Source organism: Trachymyrmex septentrionalis, unplaced genomic scaffold (assembly GCF_001594115.1).
Source record: "Trachymyrmex septentrionalis isolate Tsep2-gDNA-1 unplaced genomic scaffold, Tsep1.0 scaffold16, whole genome shotgun sequence".
Lineage (NCBI taxonomy): Eukaryota > Metazoa > Arthropoda > Insecta > Hymenoptera > Formicidae > Trachymyrmex > Trachymyrmex septentrionalis.
In genome coordinates this window covers 4,558,298-4,577,514 of record NW_017304758.1, presented here as the reverse complement: position 1 = coordinate 4,577,514, position 19,217 = coordinate 4,558,298, and the positions used below count along the sequence as shown (strand labels likewise).

General features: G+C 32.2%; 4 protein-coding genes across 4 annotated transcripts in view; 1 reads left to right on the top strand and 3 right to left on the bottom strand.

The window, feature by feature from the left end:
• The first annotated feature begins 2,448 nt into the window (after positions 1–2,448).
• Positions 2,449–5,373, top strand: LOC108746024 (protein UBASH3A homolog). The gene is made up of 4 exons (XM_018482505.1): positions 2,449–2,673; positions 3,052–3,289; positions 3,390–4,091; positions 4,162–5,373. Exons 1-4 carry the CDS (start codon positions 2,567–2,569, stop codon positions 4,951–4,953), a joined length of 1,839 nt encoding a protein of 612 aa, XP_018338007.1. The 5' UTR covers positions 2,449–2,566; the 3' UTR covers positions 4,954–5,373.
• Positions 5,374–6,668: 1,295 nt separating this feature from the next.
• Positions 6,669–8,128, bottom strand: LOC108746030 (electron transfer flavoprotein subunit beta). Its single transcript, XM_018482517.1, has 3 exons — positions 7,806–8,128; positions 7,225–7,623; positions 6,669–7,162 (listed from the first exon to the last, which is right to left on the bottom strand). Exons 1-3 carry the CDS (start codon positions 7,854–7,856, stop codon positions 6,851–6,853), a joined length of 762 nt encoding a protein of 253 aa, XP_018338019.1. The 5' UTR covers positions 7,857–8,128; the 3' UTR covers positions 6,669–6,850.
• A 744-nt stretch (positions 8,129–8,872) lies between these two features.
• On the bottom strand, positions 8,873–14,137 carry LOC108746027 (zinc carboxypeptidase-like). The gene is made up of 7 exons (XM_018482509.1): positions 14,071–14,137; positions 11,353–11,509; positions 10,477–10,998; positions 10,298–10,385; positions 9,909–10,111; positions 9,567–9,651; positions 8,873–9,305 (listed from the first exon to the last, which is right to left on the bottom strand). Exons 2-7 carry the CDS (start codon positions 11,500–11,502, stop codon positions 9,112–9,114), a joined length of 1,242 nt encoding a protein of 413 aa, XP_018338011.1. The 5' UTR covers positions 11,503–11,509; positions 14,071–14,137; the 3' UTR covers positions 8,873–9,111.
• Positions 14,138–15,862: 1,725 nt separating this feature from the next.
• LOC108746026 (pyruvate dehydrogenase (acetyl-transferring) kinase, mitochondrial) overlaps positions 15,863–19,217 on the bottom strand; it is a 20,396-nt gene continuing 17,041 nt past the window's right edge. Inside the window, exons 2-8 of the mRNA XM_018482508.1 lie at positions 18,350–18,557; positions 18,058–18,242; positions 17,807–17,971; positions 17,242–17,420; positions 16,921–17,145; positions 16,565–16,788; positions 15,863–16,484 (exon numbers count right to left, since the gene is read on the bottom strand). Coding sequence (XP_018338010.1) covers positions 16,600–16,788; positions 16,921–17,145; positions 17,242–17,420; positions 17,807–17,971; positions 18,058–18,242; positions 18,350–18,557 — 1,151 coding nt within the window. The 3' untranslated portion in view covers positions 15,863–16,484; positions 16,565–16,599. The remainder of the gene's footprint in view (positions 16,485–16,564; positions 16,789–16,920; positions 17,146–17,241; positions 17,421–17,806; positions 17,972–18,057; positions 18,243–18,349; positions 18,558–19,217) is intronic.

Genomic DNA, 19,217 nt, shown 5'->3' with positions numbered 1-19,217 from the left:
TATATATATATATATATATATATATTATTAATTTAATTTTTATTTATAATCGATTAGAGTCCGCGATAATTCGAGCAGTTGTGCATAAATCAAACTGTTAATGATAAAATCATATCTTGAAATAGTAACTTATGTCTTTTATTTAACACTTTATCTGTCGATGGTAGACATAGAAGGAATTGTTTAATTACATATGATGGAAACTGTTTAATGATTCTGTCACGATATATTAAGTGTATGAAGAATATAACGGTAATTTCCGGCAAACCTACTAATGAAGTTCGATTTATCTTCGGATCGAAAGCGAGTCTTTACGAAGACGGTCATAAATGTAATAAGCGATATTCAAACGAACGGGATCTTTTACGAAAGCGATTAATCCGATTTTCGAAGATGAAAAGTGACGTGCGTGGTTATTTATTGTTATGAAATATTGCAACTTATGGATCAGCATAAATATATAGCGCGATGAAAACTCGAGATAATAAACACGGATAAATATAGCACACAAGAATTGTATGATGTAATATAAATCACATACGATGTTTAGAATGCTGTAAACGGCGATCGTTATATTGCGAATGATCCGTAGTTGCGACGCAATCTTGATGAATTTATAAATCATATGAATCTTGCAGGACAGGACGTTTGTTGCAACGTCATATGTCTTAGAACGTGCAATATTGAGAACTTCCAAGTTGGAAGACAATTGTTATTGTTTTAGTAAAAGTAATCTAGCTCACTGTACGAATAGACACGTATAGTAGTATGGATAAAACAAAACGAAGTATTTGCAACATGATATATTTTTTTTAACAATATATCCATTTAAAAAAAATGGAAAACAGAGAGATAGTTTAAATGATAATTATTATACAATATTATTATTATATTATTATCTTTTTTATTTAAATAATAGTAATATAATATTATATTATTAATAATATAATATTATCATTATCTAAATTTATTGATAATAATAATTATCATTTAATTCACATTTATCTCTCTATTAATTCACTAACGATAAATTCTAAATTTTTCGAAAAAAAAAGTACTTAAGTTACTCTCTACGCAAACAGAAATAATGTAAGATAATGTGAAAAGTTCTTTTATTTTATTCATGCTACTCGCTTATTTATAATGGATATTTCGCGTCCGCAGTTTTACGTGTACGCTTTAGTATTGGAGTCTCTCTTGTTTTAATTAATTATTAATACCGTAGGTTATAATACGAAATTGCTTTATCTAATCGAAAACGCTTGCGTTAAAATGTTATAATTTTGTAATGGTGTAAGTTAAACTCTCACGATTTTGTCATTAATTGAAGAGAAGGAGAGATAAGAGAATCACATGTAAGAAATTCTCTGAGACGAGCACGGAAAAAAATTTTGTTATAAATATGCTCGTGAATGCAAATCAATTTATCTGGAATACCGTGTATAAAGGATGTACGAATTGCGAGCGAAGAATCCCATGAGAGACGAGCAATAACGTGTATATTACGTTTTACTTTACCTATTTTATATATAAATATTATATATATATATATATATATTTTTTATTACTTCTGTACTGAAATACTGCAGCGTGAAGAGTGTTTGTAACAGGATACCGTAACAAATGCAAAACAAAAATATATAAAATCCATCGTGTCATCGTTTTCTCTCTTTTTTTTTACACTAACTCTAGATAATAATTATCGCATCAATTGTGTGCTATTGTTAAAGTTGTTGCGAAACGGGATGAAGAAGAAGAAGGAATGAAATATAAGTTATGAGATTGAATATCTGAAATTTTAACCGATTGCTTTACTGATTTCCTGATATTTTTGTATATCGAGAGAAGAGAAATTTTTTAATTAAATTAAAAATAAGGCTATTTAAAAAATGTCTTTATATTGAAGAATAAGAAAAACAAATTGAAAGTAGAACTTCAATTAAAAAATTGTAGCATCCAACTCCATTTTGTTAAACAAAAATTATATCGATTTTTAATTAATTTATAAAAATAAATTAATATTTAATTTCTAAAATCAATCATTCATTAATATTGAATTTATCTCGTGAAATTTTTTAAAGAGTCAATCTTGCTAAATATAAATTCATATTGTTGAACATTTCGTAGAACATGATCAATAAATTAAATTAATTGTTTTTATATAAAAATTATTTGGTAAAATTATTCAATTAATATTCAATTTCTAAAATCGTCTAATTATTAACATTGAATTTAACTTGAATCAAGTCTTTAAAGATCTCTGATGCGAATTATGATATCTTGCGTACAAAAACAGATTATATCGCTATCTGATATCTGATATCTAATATAATGTTCAGGGCAAACTAAAATATCGTCAACTGTTTTCCACGATGAGTTACAATTGTTACATCCGAGAACATTCCCCGGATATCGTATAACATTTGCACTCCACTTTCATCACTGAACGTCCCGCCTCGATCGATGGTCGGGCATTTCAAAAATTGTTCTTCTCCGTTGCATTTGTACCGCATAAAGTCGCGTGGTGATTGGCCAGCCTGGGCGGCGAACGCAGTAATGTGCCGTCATGGCGACGCTGCCGCCGCGGAAAAATCCAACTCCTACAAAAATTTCGAAGCAGCATTTGACGCCGTTGCAAACGCTTCTGCAGCTGGGCTTCCCGAAACACCGGGCGTATGTATGGCCCCGCGAACATAAGGAGTCGTGTTTACGGTGCCGCTCACGTGGCACGTTGTCCCGCGTAAACACACGTCGCCTACTCACTGTAAACAAACAGCTGTCAAACGTATAGCTTTGGGTATCGCTGTCTTGCGAGACTCATTCTTGATCGAATTAACTTTGTTCCCAGTTGTTGCTCAGACGAAACAGATTATTCCTGTCCTTTAAACAAGACGCATTTCTTTGCGTTACCCAAAGTTGCTACTATTGCTGAAACTATTGCTGGCAGTTTTGATACTGAAAGATGCATATTTGACACGTTTACTTATTATTGGGAAAATGTTAGGATAATTTATATTTATACTCAGCGTTTCTGATGAAAATTGTTCTCAGGGAAAAGGCGTTAGCTGCAACAGGACACCGTGGCATACAATTAGCATCAGATTGGTTGTTGGCTCATGTAAGAGATCCGACTCTGGACTCTGATACCCAACGGCAATATGTTTTATATGCCTGCCCTACTGGACCGTTAGCTGAACAACTCGAGTTGTTTTGGTCGGAGAGTAAAGACCTAGGATGGAATGGTGCTCACAACTTTATACCGCACATTACTCTTGTCTCCTTCTTTGACGTAAGATATTTTACGTGTATTTGGCAATTTATTTGTTTCGAACATTTTTAAAATCTGTGTTTAAATATGCAATTTGCTATTTTTAAAATATTTTTTGTAGGCTCCTGATGAGTTCACAAAAGAATTAGTACACACTCTTGAGAATGTGGTTCATCAGGATGGATTGCACGAACATATTGAGCTGGAGACATATGTTTCACCTAACTTTATGGGCCTTTTCGTCAAGGACGTGAATGCGGAGTGGTTGAAGAATATTGCTCTTCGCTACGTCAATAAAATTGCTGCTTTAGGTATCACTGCCGAACCACAAGTAAAGTCTCTACACCTTACGCTGGCTTACCAGTTTCCCAGTAACTTGTTTCAACCTCTCCGCTCGATGGTCGAGAAACTAGGACCAACTACATCGGCCAATTGGGAGCTCAGATTATATTCAAGAGATTCGAGATTACAGAATTCGCACGTGCATAAAGTGACACACGCCCACGTGCCACGAGAACACGATGAATTAGAGTTGAGAGTAGGTGATTACATATACGTTCCAGAAGGAGCGTGTAACGCGTCCACGGACGGTTGGGTGGAAGGTGTCTCTTGGTTGACCGGTATATCGGGTCATTTGCCGTTGAATCATACCAAGAGGACTGCGGAATCGGACTCGTGGACGTTGCATGCCACTATGCCGATCACCGACAATAAATATGAAAGCGCGGAAGAGGAGGAAATACCAAAAGTCAGAAGACCGCCAGTTTTGTCTCCAAGCGATTCCATCGATACTACCGATGGGATTCCCACTGCAGGGGAGCCGGTAATTATTTCTAGAAAATATATCTCGCAGAAAATCATTGGCGACTTTATAATCTGTTGCTTTCGAATAGGTGGCAGCGTCGGAAGCGCCGGAAACACCTTCTAGGGAGATTTTTATATGTCGACACGGCGAGAGGGTGGATTTTACCTTCGGCGCGTGGATCCCGTATTGCTTTGAGTCGAATGGTTGTTACGTACGTCGTGACTTGAACATGCCCAAAGAAGTACCATCCAGGAATATCCAGGATTTCCAAAACGATAGCCCGCTGACGACTGTAGGTGAGATGCAGGCAACTTTGGTAGGCGAAGCCATGAAATCGTCTAGCATTAAGATAGACGTAGCCTTCACGTCGCCGTCATTACGTTGCGTTCAAACACTCGCCTATATCTTAAAAGGATTAGAATCCGATATTCCAGTTAAAGTAGAGCCAGGCTTGATAGAATGGTTGGCATGGTATCCAAACGGTATACCCGTTTGGATGACCTCCGAGGAGTTGGTAAAGGCGGGTTTTAATGTGGACACCGATTACGATCCGATCGTGAAGGCTAAAGAACTTCCGCCAAAAGAGAACGCCGCGCAGTATTATGAACGCAGTTATGACTTGATCAAGAAGATTATAGAGAGCACAGTTGGTAATATTTTGATAGTAGCGCATGCCGCTTCTCTGGCTGCTTGCACCAGACAGTTGACCGGTGGTAGAATACCCCCGGCGGCTGAAGTCACTAGATTAGTTCAAAGAGTACCTTACTTGGCATGTTTGACGGCACGTCAAGATATTAACGGCTGGCAGCTCCATCCTCCTCCTTTCCCACCGATCACTCATACCAGTAATAGCAGATTCGATTGGAAGGTTTTAATGTAGTAGTATTGCACGAGTTTTTGTTGAGGAAGACACTTTACAAAGCCTATATAAATATCAAAGACTGTTATAATACAATGAATTATGCAGGGCTTTATCTAATGTCAATGACACTGAAATATTCAACGAATTAAGAAAAAAAATTTTTCCAGGATATATCATTGGTGTATAATAATATTGATAAAAGCTAGTCGATCGCGCACGCAGTTGAATATTTACTTCCTCGAATTATGATTAATACGGGTATTGAGGTATAGTTTATTCTTTAATTATGGATATAGAACAAATACTAGCCAATATGTTATTGGTATTGTGCTATACCAATTCGCTAAATATTTAATATATAAGCGACATACTAGTCTTGATTGGACGCATTTTCTTGCCGTGTCTTGGATAAAGCACTAAACAAAGAATTTAAAAAGAAGGTAGTATTTAATATATAATATTTTAAAATAATATTATATATAATATTTTAAAATAATATTCTATTTTCTTATTATATTATAGTATTCATGTATCTTTCTCTCACATACATAATATTTTCTCTCTTTGACATATAAAATTAAGCTACGTATCTACCAAAGGAACATGAGGAACGTTTGTTTTTGTTTTCATAAAAGTTTGTTTCAGTATATTTCTTAATATTCATTGTCGCTAGGAACAGAAATATAAGTTGCCTGTTTTCCATATAGGAGTAGTAAGATTAAAGGAAATATATTGGAAACAAGTGATAGTTTTTAGACCTTGTGTTACTTGAGAGGGAACGTGTTTGTCACGTCGCTTGTTTCGCTCTTTTCGAATGAAGGCCTCAATACAGGAAAGTATCCATTCTAAATCAGAATTACTGATACAGATACATACGTTTTGAATATGTCTGTTAACAACAGGTATATTTTGATGATAGATCTTTCCTCAAGAAGACGTGATTTACCATACTCATTTCTCTCTTGAAGGTTTGATTTCTTCCAAAATTTATACTTTTTTCTTCTCTTTTCCTTCTAACTAAAAATAATACATAAGTTAAAGCTGCTGCGAGGAGTTTATTTTCTTCATCTCCACACCTATTTAAAACATGTAACTTTTTATTGATCTAATGGATACATAAGTTATGAAAACAAAATAAAAATATTTCTCTGAATTGAGTATTTGGTGGAAACGAGTGTTTTTACTAAATGCTGGCAACAATAGCCAACAATGTTTCTTTGATGGATGGACGTTAAGCTTATGTTAAAGTAGAAGTACAGAGAAATTAATAAGGTGCTCTTGTGTATTATTCATAGTCTCTGTCGATAGAAAAATGTTCCATGCGAGCTTAATTACCATTTCTTAGAAAATTTAGAACGTGTGTCAATTAAGTGTGACATTGAATTTAACGTAATGATATTTGCATCATAACTTTGACGCGCAGAACAAGGATATATTTATAATATCGTTATTGATGTTACCTTTTACAAAATAACATTTATATGTATATATTTAGGTACAATACAATTTCAAAAATATGTTTAATGTTGTTCCGCTTTTAAAATAGAATTAAATATTCATTTGTAAAACGTTGATAAAAAAGTATACGACATATTTTTATGTATATGTATATACATACATATATATGTATAAAATTCGTGTATATATAGATATGTATGTATATATCTATAAAATTCATGTATATATATATATATAGGCAGTATTTTATTAAATATACATACCTAAATATATTTAACTTTCTTTTCTCCCTATAAGCGCACACGCGCATTGCGGTACAAATTTATATTGAAATATATATATCATATACAATTTCTGACGATGTACAAAAGCATTATACTATATACAAAACAAGTTATCAAAATATAAAAGTTACAAGATGACTTTTGTTCTTTTTACAATTATCCCATGACTTAGTTTAAACGTGGCCACTTTCTTTTAATTTGGCTATTAAGGTATCTACGTCTGGTACTATAGCACCAGCTTGTCTAACTGGTGGGTCTTCTACAGACAGTATTTCAATTCTTGGTGTCACATCTACTCCAAGATCTTTCGGAGTAATCTTCTTAATAGGTTTTTTCTTAGCCTTCATAATATTTGGCAAAGTCGCGTATCGTGGTTCATTCAGGCGAAGATCGGCACTGAGTACTGCTGGAGTTTTCATCTTGACGATTTCTAATCCACCATCAATCTCGCGTGTAATAGTCAATTCGCCATTATTATTTTCAATCTGGATAAGAGAGAAGATTAAGATAATCTTACAACATGATCAAATTTTATCTACTTTTTTACCTTGCTGCAGAAAGTGCCAGATGGCCAATCCAAGACGCCAGCAGTCATTTGTGCGGTTTGATTGTTATCATCATCTATGGCTTGTTTACCAAGTATCACCAAATCCACTTTCTCATCTTGTGCCAATTTGGCTAGTATCTTTGAGACATGAATAGGCTGCAATGTCTGATATTCAGGACCAGATATTTCTACATGAATTCCACGATCCACACCCATAGCAAGTGCAGTCCTGATTGTATCCTGCGATTGCATTGGTCCACAACTAACTGCTATTATTTCTTGAGCTATTTTCTTTTCCTTCATTCTGACTGCTTCTTCTACAGCTATCTCATCGAAAGGATTCATTGAATGTTTAATACCATCTGTAACTACTCCGGATTTATCCGGTTTGACACGAATCTGTAAGCATTACACGTACAAAATATAAAATGATTTTCATTTTCAGAACCTTAGTTTATTATAGAATTTATTATATAATACATATGTTATAGTGTTTACGATAATGTATTATTAGAAAAAATATTTGACTTTATAATGTTATAATTTTTTTCCTTAATCGTGTAGAGATTATATTATATTACCTTCACTGCATAATCAATTACTCTTTTTACACCTACAAGCACACGCGCCATTTTTGCACAACGAAAAAAACTAATATTATACAACTGTTTAATTCTTCTAATTATTGTCACTAATAAATCCGATCACAATCCTTTAAATATGGGCAAAGTCTAAAGTCTGAATGTAGTGCAAGGTTATTTCACTAAAAACATTGTGACCAACTTGACTAACGAAAATGTGAACACAATCGACACTGGAGCGAATATTCAAATGAAGCCGATATGTGATTAATGTTGACTGTCTCTTTCACACACTGTGTAGTGTTCCTATAGAAAGACATTAATATAGTCAGCGCAGGTAGAGATTGTAGAATTGTTATCTTCTAAGTGTTCCGATATACGCTGCCAGTATTGAAATTCTGTAGTATTACACAACATGAATTACTGAAAATAGTTCATGTTACGTAACGTTATAAAATTTCAATACTATGTATATCGGAAGTCTAAAGAAAATATTTATATATGCTTTCTTTAGACTTCTGATATATTATATATCCGACAGTCTAAAGAAAGCATTTACATATGCTTTCATTATTTCTTACTTTTTTCGTTTTATATAAACGAAAAATGTATTATTTAACTATAAATATACATATACATCATTATTTATTTATTATATAAATATATATTATAGATATACAAATCTCATTCATCAACTTATATATTTACTTTGATTCAAATTTATATATGATACGAACTCTTTAATATAATTAACTGATTTTATAACATATCAACGATCATTGAAGTGATTTTTACATAAAGTTTTGACAAATTATTGCTACTATGAATACATATAACGTTTCTATTGTAGGTACAAATTGGGACTCTTTGAATAAAAGATATTGGATACATGATATAAAATCTAATGTGTAAGATTTTTTAAAATAAAAGTATCCAAAAAAATTAACAATCGCGTGTTAATTTTTTTATTACATAATTTATATAATTGTTATTCTAGCTATTCTAGCTATTTGCATTTAATAAAAGAGAATCGCGTGAAAATCTACAAATATAGTGGCTATTACCGCGGTATCATTCTATAATTAATTAAATAATTAATTGGATGGATTCACTCAAATTGGGTCAGAAAAATTCTATTGCGTTGTATAATAATGCTAGTTATAAATACCGAAATTTATTGTTGCTGTCAGATTACAAAGTAGAGTGGGGAAGCGGGATTCGTACTTTGTCAAAAATAAAATCAAATTATTATACATCGAAATAATAAAGTATTTACAATAAATTAATTACGTCAATTTTAAATATTTTATGAATATCCACGCGCCTTTGCCTCTTTAAACATTGCTACGAGTGAGTCCACAGTCTCTTCTCCAGTCGGGATAATTTGCGAAGGGGGCAACAAAAAACCGTAACGACCTGTATCACGCAACTCGTAGGTGTAGGTGATAGGTGTACCAAAAGTGCCTTTGACATAATCCATACTACTTCCAGTAGCTACGTCTAAAAAATAATTTAATAAGAACATCAATTTAAAAAAAAAATTGTATTTTTTTAAATAAATATGATTACTTCAATCTTGGAATGCGAATAATTACATCCAATTAACAGATTATGTTCCAGAACTTTAAAAAGTAATAAAAATAAAAAGAGACTTTTAACTCTGGTAAATCATTTTCAGATAATTACAAAATGTTCAAGTATATTTTAGATAAAAAAGAAATAGAAAAGCAAATTAAATTAAAAGTTTTTTGCTGCGCTTACAGATTGTCTCAGCAATATTTCCGGTTTTATACGAAGTTCCGTATCTCTGTTTGAGAGCTGTAATCGATTTGTTGCCGATGATGTACTGAAAATATAAAGATTATGTAAATTATTATTATTGCAAACCGACAATTAATGACATTATAGTGCTAAATTTGACTATTGTCAAAATTTTTCGAATTTGAAGAAGAAGAGCGACGCACAATTAATCAGATAATAGAGTGATGATATAAAAAAAAATAATTATGAAGAAAAAAAAGTTCTATTAATTTATGAAATATTTTTTGTGAAAGATTTTCTACATTATTTTAAAATGCTAAAGTTTTTTTTTTTTTTTTTTACCAAATCGTCGTAGTTATCAAGATGATTCTTCGTGTGACCGTATGGGAACAACAATAATTGCGAATAGCTGTGGAATGCTATATAAGCGGAAATTTTTTTAGAAATAGATTTGAGGTATTCGGATAGGCTTTTTGTTTCTATGCAGGAGAAGGGTGCACTTCCGGCAAAAGTCTCAGCACACGGGTTTCTGCTGGAACCACCAGCTGAAAATATTAAGTTATAATAATGTTAGCAAATAATTTTAAGAATTCTTCAAAATCTTCGGAACAATCTGGACATTTCGCAGCATGTTATCAAACACCTGCAATCTGAATGTTTGATAACATTTTTATTTCTTGACTGTGAGAAAGACAGAGAACTTATTGTTCGCTAAAGATTTGGATACTTACTGTTCCATTTGTAGCCCCAGTTTCTGTTGGGATCGCTGCCCTTGCAGAAGCTACCGTACGGCTTGCGCGTCTTTCTCCAGAGTCGATTCTGGAAATGTCCAAAAAAAAAACATGTGCAGATAAAATTGATTGATAAATTAATCACGCTTTGTTTTAACGTTACGAAACGGAGCTTTTACCGTAGTATGCGTGTACACATATCCATCGGGATTGAACGAAGGGAAGATGTACCAATCGTAACTCTCAGCTAGATCTCTGACATCTGTATTGTTACTGGTCAGCAATTGAAGCAGGATGTACATGTTGGTTGCCGGCGAGATCCATTCCCTGGCGTGAATGCCGCTCTCGATGAAAATTCCGGGATTGCCGGCTTTAAAGGAAACCTTGACGCCTTTGATCTCGCGCCCTTCGTACGTTTTGCCAGCCACGACAGTCTCCACTTTGTCGGGATACTGCTTGGCTAAGTCATCCAGTTTCTTGTAAATGTCGTCGAGAGTATGATAACTGGTGAAATCAAACGATTTTGATCGAGTCTGAGTCTTAGGAGTTGTCTCATCAATCAACTTCTGAACATCGTCGATGTGCATCTGATAGGATATATCGCTCTCTGCCATCTTCTCGTAGAATTCAGGCAACTTGTGCGGGGCGACCATCAAGTCCACGTGTTTGTTTACGATACTTGGAGAATCCCAGAAGGAGAACTGTAAGGAACATTTAATCTCACTTATAAGAGTTGAAATTCAATTATCGAGTTCAATTTTGGAGTTGGAGTATTATTTTTTTATTTTTGAGTTTTCAAATCACTTTTCTAATTTAGTAACTTTACAGTTATATAGGATTTTTAGAATTCTCAAAAATTTCTAAGATTTTAAAATCTTCATATTTCAATATAAATCTGAAATTAATTTCGTAATTTTCAGAAGTAAAGCAAGCATTGTGTATGCGATATTAATGTTACTTGTGTATCTTAATCGAGAACAAAGCTCGCTGCAGGCATTCTTGATTTGTATTCATATTTGCAAAACGTATCTGTAATTTAAAAGAAATTTACTCACAGCTCCATCATTAATATTTTCCATTTCGTGTAGAATTTCGAGTTGCGTCTTTGTGGTCGGGATCATTCTGAAGACCTTGTAGTTGTCGTAAAGAGCCTTCTGGCCAGCTGCCAGGCTCACGATCGCGCACAACACTATTATCTTCCACATAACGATTCTGTACAAAATCGAATTTTTCACATGATTTTCATTTGTAAAATCAAGTTTTGTTAATCATCAGTCGACGTAATTATCGCGAATATTCTTTTGTGTTATAATTAGACAGCACATATAATTTTTTTGAAGAAAAACGTAATAGTTGATGATCATTGTCGTAGATTGGATGTTCAGTTTTATATATACACGCAGAGAAAAAGATTAGTCAACGCAGCTAAAATATAATCACGTCAATTAAAATATGTCCTTATGATAGGAACAGTTAATGTCATTATTGCCAAAGCTCAATTTATTAACTGTTAAAATTTAGGTATATTTAGAAAAATATTCTCTACTAGAGTAAAATAGCAACCGGCAACGTCCCGGAAACAATTGCGAATGGAATGTTCGGTTACGCGGTTAAGATAGTGAGGAATAGCTGCCACTTACTTAGCTATTATAATGAGTACGCTTTTAATTTTAACTATTATAATAAAGTTAAACGTCGACGGCAAATGTATTTTATCTTCAATAGCCTTTAGCAATAACAGCAAAATTTTAACCAGCAACTGATCTTTAGCTGATATTACTAAGTCTTTCTTTTTGCGTGAAAGAATCGTCTCTCATTGATCAGCTTACCTTTTGAAGAAAGGAACACTTGTGATTGTGAGCTACTGTTTCGTTCAGTGTATTTAAACACTGGATGCACACGGCACCAATAACAATCAGCACATATAATTCAGGACACTTTTAGAAAAAAATCGCGCCAATCGATCAAGCTAAGATCATGTCGGATTTTTCTGTCTATCAGATTAGCTCGAAAAGAATTGACTTTATCACATTAAGCCGCGTGGCCCACTCAATAGGTATCAAGACGATGTGTCACAATTAGTCATTCAGTAGCTTATCAAACGTTTAAATTGGACATACACATATATTCACGAGTGCTTTATAATTAAACTAAAACTGGCTTTTTATGTGTTTATATACATTATAACAAAAAATTTTATAATAAATAAACGCTAAATATATTATAAAATATATCTCCCAGAAGATATTTTCTGCAAGATTAATCGTAAATGTGCAACAATCTCCGTTAGACAAAATATATGGCAGCTTAGAGGTAAACAATAAATAGATATGTCGATCATATGAAGACAGATTGATGGCAAATTTTAAGCAGATTTGCTTTTGCAAAAATGTCAGTATTACGCAAGAATCGAACAGTATCAAGAACACTCGTTTTTTGTTTCTATCGGAGATAGATCTGATCTGCGTTTGGCATCAATATGTCGTCGCATTGCTATTGTCAATTTGATGTTGTCTTCAATTTGGCTTCAAAATATATTCTTCAGATTTGCTTTACATTTGAGACTACCATATATGAGGACATATTAGATTCTGATTCTGCAATCAAGTAGTTAGGTGGAATAATATATATGTATACATTCATATGTTTTGTTGGGATTATAATATGAAAAAGTTAACTTATTTATATTTAAAGTGTATTGCAAATATAATATATTGCGAAATATTTAATTCCAAGAAGAATAATGTCGATTTAAAAAGAATGATATGATGTTATGTATTTGCGCAAGTATATGGAAATCAAATTTTATATAGATTTAAATAAAAGTGAAGTTCTCTTCAACGTTAATCTGATTTGTGCATAATTTTAAGTATTTGTAATATATATGAGACAGAAATTGATATATCGTCGAATAACTACTAAATCAATTTTTATTTGCGCGTATAAAGTAACGTGATTTTATTTCTTGTCAAACAATTTTACTCTGTAAAACAACTTTATTTCTTTTACGAATAATATGTTTTCTTTTGATAATTAAATTATCGGAGCAAAAGGAATTGATTAAATTTATATTTAGGTATATAGTTCTTTGATTTCATTTGATTCAAATAATTTTCATTTTATTAAGGTTAAATAATAAAGAGCATACAGCCACGACCAAGGATGTAAATAAGTTATATATTATTTAAAACAAATTCTAACTATTTAAAACACTTTCTAACAATTTAAATTTCATTTTATTGTTTCCGTCAATCATTAGATATACTTTGTATCTCTTTTTAATTTTTTACACAATTATCGTATATGCATATATATTTATTCTTATCGAATATATCGTTGATTTTCCATTGTCTTATCGTAAAGTTCTTTGTCGATCAGTTATTACGATTTTATTTTTAATCGCGAACTTTTAATTATACAATAGTTAATCTTTGAGTAATTAGATCTCGATAAGACAGTCTTGTCACCTAATTATCAAGATAATTCCTTCTTATTCGGATATCAAGATTGTTGCATATTTTGTTTTATGAGTGGTGCACTGATTACAAAATCATGAGTATTGAATCTTTTTTTGCGTATGATTTTTTTTGTTCCCTGAGTTTCTTTGTAAACATTATCGATGTACGATTATCGTTTTACACATGCGAATCAGTCATTTCGATCACTTACTTGCGAAAAATCATAGATAAACAAAAGAAAAACGCTGGAGACAATTAATTCAGAAAACGAATTTCTACAACAAATTTATGAAAAATATCAGTTTATCTTTTTACCTGCTCCTGCGACGGTAGTTTAAAGGGTGCCGCCTGTATCAATTTCGTTGCAGAATAACACACTGAATGTGTTCTCCGGCTCAGCCATTCGACTTTTTATAGGCGCCGTATTTTTCCAGTATTATAGCTCCAGAGGAGTAACGGGATATGGGTATTTAATTTACATACATGAAATGTGAGTTATTTGGGAAGCAACCATCGTATACATGACGTCCTAGATTCATTGTTTGCCTTGATAATATGCGGGCCCTTATCAGACGCACTACAGATGCCATGCGTACTTAAGAATTAGCAGAAACTCGTGATCAAGGGTCGGACAGCTTGACCTAGTTTCTCACGATGCGAAATAATCCGTACGTCTCACATGCGTTCCGAAATTATTTATTAACAATGTTTTACAACATCCTATTCGTGTCGAATGCACGAATATAGAATAAGTTCGTCATAACTAACAAATTCACATACTTATCCATCGTATTCAACATAGCATATATACATAACATTCTTTATTTAAATCATCTCTAGAATCACGCTCGGAAAGATGAATTCTCTGTCAACGTTACATTTTTTGAAAGATGTTACAAGAATTATCACGCTCATGATACAGTATACTATCTTAATCTATGTCCTCGAAATTACGTTTAAAAAAACTGTAGCATCGTAAAAAACGTACACAACATTCACAAGTAACTCGTCATTCCGCGCTTGCAACATTCTTCCCCCAGCACATTATATCATATAATATTATATGTTATGTAAATTTACAAAATAATTACAAAATCGCTCTGAGGTATCTGTGTGATCAAGTAAATTTTGCACTTTTCGAGTAATTAGAAAATTAATAAATCTTAAAATATCTTACATATTACGTAAAAAGGTATATGATTTTATAATACAAAATTATATATTATATATTTTGTATTAAATATATTTTTTAAACAATTATGCTTATCCTTCATAAATTTAAAAAACATCGTTTTTTAATCATAGATATAAATTTAATTTTTTAAATAATAAAAACAAATAAATAAATTAATAATTAAATACTAATTATTGACATTGATTACCTTTTTCTACATCGTAATGTACTATTTATACAAAAAGAAACATTATTATCAAAATATAATTAAAGATACAGATACCTCAATGACACAGATACCTCAGAATGCGTGAGATCCGTACCAAAATTTTCGCGAAGAAATTATTTCGATCCGTATAAATTTAATTTGCTTATAGAAAATATAATTAAAAAGTAGCTGATTAATTAGTTGACCATAAATTTTTGCGATATAAAATATTATTCTCGCGAAAGAGTATTTTCTCTTCGCTCAGTTTTCTCTGTAATCGTACGGAACAACAGGCATATAGCCATAAAATTATAATTTATCTGCTATACATGCACATCTTGTGCATGCTTATACTAACAGATGTAATTGTCTAGCAGTTAAATCAAAATTTCATGTTACATCACAGTCTGCAATTTGTTACGTGTCTTATACAGTCGATTGGAAGTAGACGCCTGCATTAGTCTTCTAGACAACCTTCTAAAATCTAAAAAAATATATTTAATATAAATAATTTTTTTCTTTAGAAAATTATTCGATAAAATAAGGAAAAAACATAAGATACGAAAAAAAGGAATACAACAAAAACAGTATTCAGTATTAAAAATTCAATCTTTAAAAAAAAATCTATTATAATATATATTATTAATAAATATGTATCATTATTAAAATATATATATATATATATATATATATATATATATTATTAACATATATTAATTGCTCTGTATAGATACAGAAGAATTATATTTTTTAACAGATTTCAGAACGTGGTCCAGGATACATCGTTCGACATTCGGAACTATAATGTAACAAAAAATGCTATCTAAAATTGAAATGCTGATATTGTCTGTAGTATAACTAACTATGAGATGATGATGAATACATTTCACCATACAAAGCCTATTATTACAAATAATCGCAATCCAATTGTTTGGATGCAATAATTCATTACAAAACGAATTGTAACTTGTTTAAAATTTATCAAATTCACTTTTTTTTTCCTTTTATATTAATTGTAAACCCTGTCATAATTTTTTCGCTAGAACACATAGTAGATAATCTGATGGTCTACGCTTGTACCACAAAAAACGTGTTGATGAAAAACAAAAGTTTCAATTATCAAATCTGTATAATTGATTTGATATGTAATGCAATTACGGCACAAGGAAGAGATTATCAATATTATCTTTGGCCAATATGTTTAGTGTTTTATTCGTCTAATAACCAGCTGTTTCTCATATTTGTAGAGAATATTCCTTGAATAGTTGTTCTGGCTTCGAATACAGATCTTGCTTTCCTATTAAAGTATCCTTTGTTATACGCGGACAGAATATTTGTCTGAACTTTCTGAAAAAGAAAGAAGTAAATTCAGTGCTTTAGGAAAAGAAGAACTTGCGAGTGTTGTCGTACTATTATAAATTACTCACTCAATCGTTTTCTGATCCGCATCGATCGCGTTTTGCTATAAATGAGTAATTTCCATCCCATGAGGCAGTCTGTGACCTTGAGCGTGACTCATACTAAGTTGCCTCGTTGCCATCCCACCACCACATTGACTGCTCCAATCCGCAATGGGTACCGGTGTGCGGTAAAACTTCGACGAGGTCTTGTTAAATATCGGCAATAATTCATTTGCCTCGGTCGATAAGGCCTGAAGATGTAAGCTTTCAGTTAGGATATCGCAATAAAATGCAACCAAGTCAAAATTATACATAATATATACGATATGTAGTGTTTTTCATTAGATATAACCTTAGAGATTTTTGATGAGTTTAAATATTACCTTTAGATAAATAATAGCGTCTGTTCCATAGCCCTCACAACTGAGCAATACGATGTCGCCGTGCAGATACCTGGCGTACAATCGGGATAAAGGCAGACCGTAACCGTATCCTGCAAGCGGTACCGTATGAGCATCTGATTTGCTCGGTTGTGGAGCAGTACTGTACATGTACTTAAATAAATGGTCCGTTTGTGAACGAGGAATGCCGCCACCTCTGTCGGATATCTAAAGTAGATAGGTAAAACGGCGATAATTATTCACTGCGAACTAATTATAGGTTGTCTAGGAATTGAGCCACATTAATGAAACGGTTCGTTCTACCTTTACGCAAATATCCTCTTTTCCGCACACTAGTAAAACCTCAAGTGGCGGATAATTGTCCGAGTCGCATCCATGGTGTTCCATCACGGCTCTCATACTATTCTTGAAGAGTTCGAATAACATATGGTACAAATGACTCGGTACATAAATAATCCTAATCTCACTACTGCGTTCAAGTTCTGAAAAACGGATCGTGTAACAATTATGACCAACTTAGGGCCGGTTCCACCAATATAAGATTAATCTCAGTTAACTTACTGTTCATCTTTTTCTCATTCTCAGAAAAAAAGATAAAAAGTAAATTAAATCGAGATTGAAGTTAATCCTACGTTGGTAGAATCGGGCTTTAATCGTTATTATCTTTTTTACAACCTTTATTAATAATCTTATCGAATAGTAAAATGTAACCATAATCATACATACATAATCATAATTCTTTATTCATACAACATGTATATATAAAGATAATGGTAGAAATTGTGGAAACTATAATCTACCTCTACAGAAAATTATTTATCACAAATTACTTACTAACACTAATATAATCAACTTTGTTCAAACTTGCCGTTATGCTGTTTGACTCTCAATTCCGGACTAGCCAGATAATATTGATCGCACAAAAATCGTGCGTTCTCATAAGCGTCCCTAATGACGCCGATCACGTCACAGGATGGATCTATACATCCCACGTGTCTACTGTGCCCATTCAACTGCCCACCAAAAAGGAGCGCTGAAATATAATAAAAAAAGCATCAATAAAGTGCGATAAAATATCCGACTTATACTAAAATTTACTCAGAAGTTCAATGAACTTACTATGTTGATTGATCAGCATACGAATGGAAATGCGGGACATGAAAAATCTGTCCAAGAAATACTGAATGCTGTTTTCAGTCTGAATGTCCACGTCGTGGGATTCCTTCAGTTCCAAAACGCCTTGCGCCATTGTTTGAACAACGTCGGTATGTCTATTCCGTATTTTTATTAGAGCTTGGCAGAATCTGTAAGAAATCCAAGATTTCTGTATTTAGTAATTCGTAGCATTTTGCGAATAATGTTTGCGAATATTGTAATCTGTCCCAAAAAATTCTTGATCCACATTACTCACTTGTCTAAAGTAGCATCGTTGACATCGACTTTTTCGAAGTGTATTATTTCTTCAAAAGATGTGATATATAAATTATTTACAATACCAACACTAGGCATCTTCAGTAAATTTTCTGGCAACAAATGGATCTCCTTCATGATGTTGGCGAGGCGAACCGGCAATTCCTTCCTCAAGAATATGAAAGATTTTCTCTCACAGGCGCTTAGACCTGAAAAAAGACATTCACGGTATAATTACAATTTGCAAATATTTAAATATTAATCATAAATAATGTAATAATAAACATATAACCGATATAATCAATTATTAATCGATGAGAATATTTTATAGAATAATTGAAATTATTATTCTTTTTCTAAAATTTAATATACAAATATTAAATTTATAATATATCTTAATTTACGAGAAATAAAATTTTAATGATCACACATTTTATTCGATAAGCACTTCATTTTATTTCTGATTAATTTTTTTTTTGTCGATTAATAACATTTTGCGTAACGTGTTGATATTAACAGTCATCAAAAGACGGCTGCAATCGCAAGTCGTGCTTGTCAAAACAGCTTCCGTTTCGTATCATATTTTTTGCTTGCCAGACAAAATATATTCGTGAATGTTAGAAGTCTAGTACATCTAAAAAAAAAAGTAACAAATTATCGTGGGGATCAATAAAAAAACGAACTGCAAAGATAAAAATGTTCACAAATAGCTCTATAACATTAAAACTAATCTAATATTAAAACAATTGAAAATAAAATGTCAATAATATGTGATTTTTTAATTTATTTTAAATAGAAAGGATTTTCATGTCGTTTGTTTAATATGTAATTCTCTAAAAAAATATTTATATATAATAATAATTATAATA

Coding starts and splice junctions, on each gene's coding strand:
- LOC108746024 (XM_018482505.1), top strand. CDS start 2,567: ATGGCGACGCTGCCGCCGCGGAAAAATCCAACTCCTACAAAAATTTCG. Junction 2,674..3,051: donor GGCTTCCCGAAACACCGGGC/GTATGTATGGCC, acceptor AATTGTTCTCAG/GGAAAAGGCGTTAGCTGCAA. Junction 3,290..3,389: donor CTCTTGTCTCCTTCTTTGAC/GTAAGATATTTT, acceptor TATTTTTTGTAG/GCTCCTGATGAGTTCACAAA.
- LOC108746030 (XM_018482517.1), bottom strand. CDS start 7,856: ATGGCGCGTGTGCTTGTAGGTGTAAAAAGAGTAATTGATTATGCAGTG. Junction 7,624..7,805: donor TAATTGATTATGCAGTGAAG/GTAATATAATAT, acceptor TAATGCTTACAG/ATTCGTGTCAAACCGGATAA. Junction 7,163..7,224: donor CTGGCACTTTCTGCAGCAAG/GTAAAAAAGTAG, acceptor TCTCTTATCCAG/ATTGAAAATAATAATGGCGA.
- LOC108746027 (XM_018482509.1), bottom strand. CDS start 11,502: ATGTGGAAGATAATAGTGTTGTGCGCGATCGTGAGCCTGGCAGCTGGC. Junction 10,112..10,297: donor CTGGGGCTACAAATGGAACA/GTAAGTATCCAA, acceptor TAATATTTTCAG/CTGGTGGTTCCAGCAGAAAC. Junction 9,652..9,908: donor TTGATAACTACGACGATTTG/GTAAAAAAAAAA, acceptor TTATATTTTCAG/TACATCATCGGCAACAAATC.